This window comes from Sander vitreus, unplaced genomic scaffold, assembly GCF_031162955.1.
Source record: "Sander vitreus isolate 19-12246 unplaced genomic scaffold, sanVit1 ctg234_0, whole genome shotgun sequence".
In the NCBI taxonomy this organism is placed as follows: domain Eukaryota; kingdom Metazoa; phylum Chordata; class Actinopteri; order Perciformes; family Percidae; genus Sander; species Sander vitreus.
The window spans coordinates 200001-205000 of record NW_027595412.1 but is presented as its reverse complement, the minus strand read 5'-3'; the positions used below and the strand labels follow the sequence as shown (position 1 = coordinate 205000).

General features: G+C 47.6%; 1 protein-coding gene across 6 annotated transcripts in view; it reads left to right on the top strand.

The window, feature by feature from the left end:
- The window catches only part of tbc1d2 (TBC1 domain family, member 2), a 39729-nt gene that overhangs the window by 8390 nt on the left and 26339 nt on the right, over positions 1-5000 (top strand). For 5 of the 6 annotated variants that reach the window (XM_078244416.1, XM_078244417.1, XM_078244414.1 and 2 more), the window contains 5 exons: positions 589-821; positions 1105-1231; positions 3718-3865; positions 4477-4589; positions 4975-5000. The exon at positions 4975-5000 is cut by the window's right edge and continues 204 nt beyond it. In XM_078244416.1, coding sequence (XP_078100542.1) covers positions 589-821; positions 1105-1231; positions 3718-3865; positions 4477-4589; positions 4975-5000 — 647 coding nt within the window. Of the gene's footprint in view, positions 1-588; positions 822-893; positions 912-1104; positions 1232-3717; positions 3866-4476; positions 4590-4974 lie in introns of those variants that run through there. The other variant, XM_078244420.1, reaches the window with a different exon arrangement.

Sequence of the window (5000 nt, the reverse complement as noted above, 5' to 3'; positions counted from 1 at the left end):
CTCTTTCGACCATGTAGTTACAGGAACGTAGTTATAGGAACAGTCCACTTCACACAACAGTTCTACTAACTACTCTTCCCCAAAACTGTTTTTTCCATTTGCATTCACACTGGCCAAGTGGCCATAGCAACTGACCTTTTGTTATTTTAACACAAGTAGGAGCTGAAAGAGTTACAGGAGCTGTGGTCAGAGGAACTTAATAATCCCCAAATTGGTCCAGTCAGAACACGAGAAAAAAAGGGTTCTAGGAACGGTATGTCCTGGGAACGGTATGGTCTAGAAACGGTATGTCTTAGGAACGGTATGTCCTAGGAACGGTATGGTCTAGGAACGGTATGTCCTAGGAACGGTATGTCCTGGGAACGGTATGGTCTAGAAACGGTATGTCCTGGGAACGGTATGGTCTAGAAACGGTATGGTCTAGAAACGGTATGTCCTAGGAACGGTATGGTCTAGGAATGGTATGTCCTAGGAACGGTATGTCCTAGGAACTGAAAAAATCTCTCCGGTCGGAAAGAGGCTACTGTGTCTGTGTGTGTAGCAGTAGCATATTTTGGCCTTTACTCGCGCCTCTGCTTTCCTCTTCAGGGGAACCCAAACTGTGCGGTTTCCTGCAGAAGCAGGGCGGGCCCCTGAGGGCCTGGAAGCAGCGCTGGTTCACCTACGAGGAGAAGAAGAACCAGCTGTTCTACTACCGCACGCCGCAGGATGTGACACCCCTCGGCCACGTGCAGCTCTGTAACGCCACCTTCACCTACCCACTGCAGGCCGAGATGGGCACCTTCCACATCAAGACCCCTGAACGCACCTTCATACTCAAGGTAGTACCTGAACAAACCTTCATACTTAAGGTAGTACCTGAACAAACCTTCATACTTAAGGTAGTACCTGAACGCACCTTCATACTCAAGGTAGTACCTGAACGCACCGTCATATCATGTGTTGCTGTGTGACGTTCTAAAAGCTGAGCCACGCTTGGCTGGTGTAGTTCCATGTATGTAGCTCTGTAAAGCTCAGATGTTTTGTATAATAATGTATGAATCAAACTTTAAATGTGACATGGCCCGTGACATCATGCATGTTTAAATGTGTGTAACGTTGCAGGCAGTGACCCAGGAGCTGATGCTGTACTGGCTGCAGCAGCTGCAGGTTAAACGCTGGCAGCACCAACAGACGTCCGTCAGTCTGGACCCAACACACAACATCAACAACAACAACAACAACTCCGCAGGTAACACCAACCAGACTTCATCTACACTCCGTGAGAAACAAAAAGGCATCGATTGGCCATAGCGAGTACCGGGACTTTGGGACATAGGGTAGGGACTTATGTCTCTATTCGGGACATAGGGTAGGGACTTATGTCTCTATTTGGGACATAGGGTAGGGACTTATGTCTCTATTTGGGACATAGGGTAGGGACATAGGTTAGGGATGTAGGGTAGGGACTTATGTCTCTATTTGGGACTTATGTCTCTATTTGGGACATAGGGTAGGGATTTAGGGTGGGAACATAGGTTAGGGACATAGGGTAGGGATGTAGGGTGGGGACTTATGTCTCTATTTGGGACATAGGGTAGGGATTTAGGGTGGGAACATAGGGTAGGGACATAGCGTAGGGATGTAGGGTGGGGACTTATGTCTCTATTTGGGACATAGGGTAGGGACATAGGTTAGGGATGTAGGGTGGGGACATATGTCTCTATTTGGGACTTATGTCTCTATTTGGGACATAGGGTAGGGACTTTAGGGTGGGAACATAGGTTAGGGACATAGGGTAGGGATGTAGGGTGGGGACTTATGTCTCTATTTGGGACATAGGGTAGGGATTTAGGGTGGGAACATAGGGTAGGGACATAGCGTAGGGATGTAGGGTGGGGACTTATGTCTCTATTTGGGACATAGGGTAGGGACATAGGTTAGGGATGTAGGGTGGGGACATAGGGTAGGGATGTAGGGTGGGGACTTATGTCTCTATTTGGGACATAGGGTAGGGATTTAGGGTGGGAACATAGGTTAGGGACATAGGGTAGGGATGTAGGGTGGGGACTTATGTCTCTATTTGGGACATAGGGTGGGGACTTATGTCTCTATTTGGGACATAGGGTAGGGACATAGGTTAGGGATGTAGGGTGGGGGCATAGGGTAGGGATGTAGGGTGGGGACTTATGTCTCTATTTGGGACATAGGGTAGGGATTTAGGGTGGGAACATAGGTTAGGGACATAGGGTAGGGATGTAGGGTGGGGACTTATGTCTCTATTTGGGACATAGGGTAGGGATTTAGGGTGGGAACATAGGTTAGGGACATAGGGTAGGGATGTAGGGTGGGGACTTATGTCTCTATTTGGGACATAGGGTAGGGATTTAGGGTGGGAACATAGGGTAGGGACATAGGGTAGGGATGTAGGGTGGGGACTTATGTCTCTATTTGGGACATAGGGTAAGGATTTAGGGTGGGAACATAGGTTAGGGACATAGGGTAGGGATATAGGGTGGGGACATAGGGTAGGGACATAGGGTAGGGATGTAGGGTGGGGACTTATGTCTCTATTTGGGACATAGGTTAGGGACATAGGGTAGGGATGTAGGGTAGGGATGTAGGGTGGGGACTTATGTCTCTATTTGGGACATAGGGTAGGGATTTAGGGTGGGAACATAGGTTAGGGACATAGGGTAGGGATTTAGGGTGGGAACATAGGTTAGGGACATAGGGTAGGGATGTAGGGTGGGGACTTATGTCTCTATTTGGGACATAGGGTAGGGACATAGGGTAGGGACATAGGGTAGGGATGTAGGGTGGGGACTTATGTCTCTATTTGGGACATAGGGTAGGGACATAGGGTAGGGATGTAGGGTGGGGACTTATGTCTCTATTTGGGACATAGGGTAGGGATTTAGGGTGGGAACATAGGTTAGGGACATAGGGTAGGGATGTAGGGTGGGGACTTATGTCTCTATTTGGGACATAGGGTAGGGATATAGGGTGGGGACATAGGGTAGGGACATAGGGTAGGGATGTAGGGTGGGGACATACGGCTGAATGGGCTGTGGCTGCACTCTGGCCACATAGAAAAGAGAGATCACATGATTGGATCACTTGTGTGTCTTTCATATGAACACTGGCCAATTGCATCCTTGGTCTTTGACTGACCGGCCCACAGAGAGGAGAGAGATCACATGATTGGACAACAGGTTTGTCTGTCATCTGAACACTGGCTAATCACATCCCACTATGGCCCACTTCCATCCTACCAGAGAGAGCGAGAGAGTGCATTTACTGTAAGACCCGCCCCCACCAGCGGCGAAAAAATAACTCCACAAAGTGCCGGTAGCTAGCTAAAAAACAGGAGATTTAACATTTCAAACGATTATTTTAGCACCCTCGTCTTCCAGAGAGGAAAAGTTAGCTGGTAGTAAGCTAATGTTAGTTATGTATCAGCAAGCTAAGGCACTTGCAAACATAGACTTCTGTAATTTATAATAAAACATCAGATTTTGGGCGCCTGGGTGGCTCAGCTGGTAGGGCATGCGCCCCGTGTTATATTCCAACCTGCGACCCTTTGCTGCGTGTTATTCCCCCCCGTCTCTCCCCTTTCCTGTCTTCAGCTGTCCTGTCAAAATAAAGGCCCAATAAACATGCATTTAATACAGTAAATATATTACATAATATGCTGAGTCCTTTAATGTTTGCTGATTCTGTTTCCTGGTTGTGCAGACGACTTCCTGTTTCCTGTCTGTGCGGAGGACTTCCTGCCGGTGTTGGAGAGTCCGATAGGTCTGGTGGGGGAGGAGGCGGCCAACGTCCCGTCTCAACGCACGCCACTCGCCGACGTGTCGCTCAAACATCCGCTCATCCACATCCAGTGAGTCACACGTTTCCCATGAGCCTCTCTGGGAGAGTAGCGGCAGGTCAAACACTACGTTTCCCATGAGCCACTCTGGGAGAAGAGCTACAGGTCAAACACTACGTTTCCCATGAGCCTCTCTGGTCGAGTAGCGGCAGGTCAAACACTACGTTTCCCATGAGCCTCTCTGGGAGAGGAGCGGCAGGTCAAACACGTTTCCCATGAGCCTCTCTGGGAGAGTAGCGGCAGGTCAAACACTACGTTTCCCATGAGCCTCTCTGGGAGAGGAGCGGCAGGTCAAACACGTTTCCCATGAGCCTCTCTGGGAGAGTAGCGGCAGGTCAAACACTACGTTTCCCATGAGCCTAATCACTCATCAAAACACACCTCTTCAGATTAGCCTTCCACATACAATAGTCTTACGTATTATCTACTGATAGTTACTGGTTTTATAGTTTTAATTGCTTTTTAATATGCTTGTTTTATGTGTTGGTTTTTAATGTGTCTTTGAGTACCATGTAAAGCGCTATATAAATGTATTATTATTAGTAGTAGTATTAGTAGTAGTATTATTATTATTATTATTCATCTTTAGAGGATCTTTGACCAGTTTCTTTGTGTTTGGGCAGGAACTCGGTCCACAGTTTCCGTCGGCGCTCGTCTCAGGAGTGCAGTCAGAGTGTGTTTCATGTCGACGCTCCGCCGTGGATTCCCCCGAAATCTGCCTCCAGCCTCACCTTAGGTACCTGCAATAATATACACTAATACCAATATTAATCATGATAATACACACTAATACCAATATTAATCATGATAATACACACTTACAATAATAAAAACATTAATACAAGCACAACACGTCTGCATCTCTGCCTCTCTGCCTGCCTGCCTGTCTGTCTGTCTGCCTGCCTGCCTGTCTGTCTGTCTGTCTGTCTGTCTGTCTGTCTATCTAGTAATATTAATAATACTCTAAAAGAACTAGTTTGTCAAATGTGTCATCCATTGGGATGTGTTGTCTTGTCGTCTTGTTGGACTTGGTTTAACCTGTCTTGTTGTCTTGTTGGACTTGGTTTAACCCGTCTTGTTGTCTTGTTGGACTTGGTTTAACCCGTCTTATTCCATGTCAGTCCCTCCGTCTCTCAGGACTCCCAGC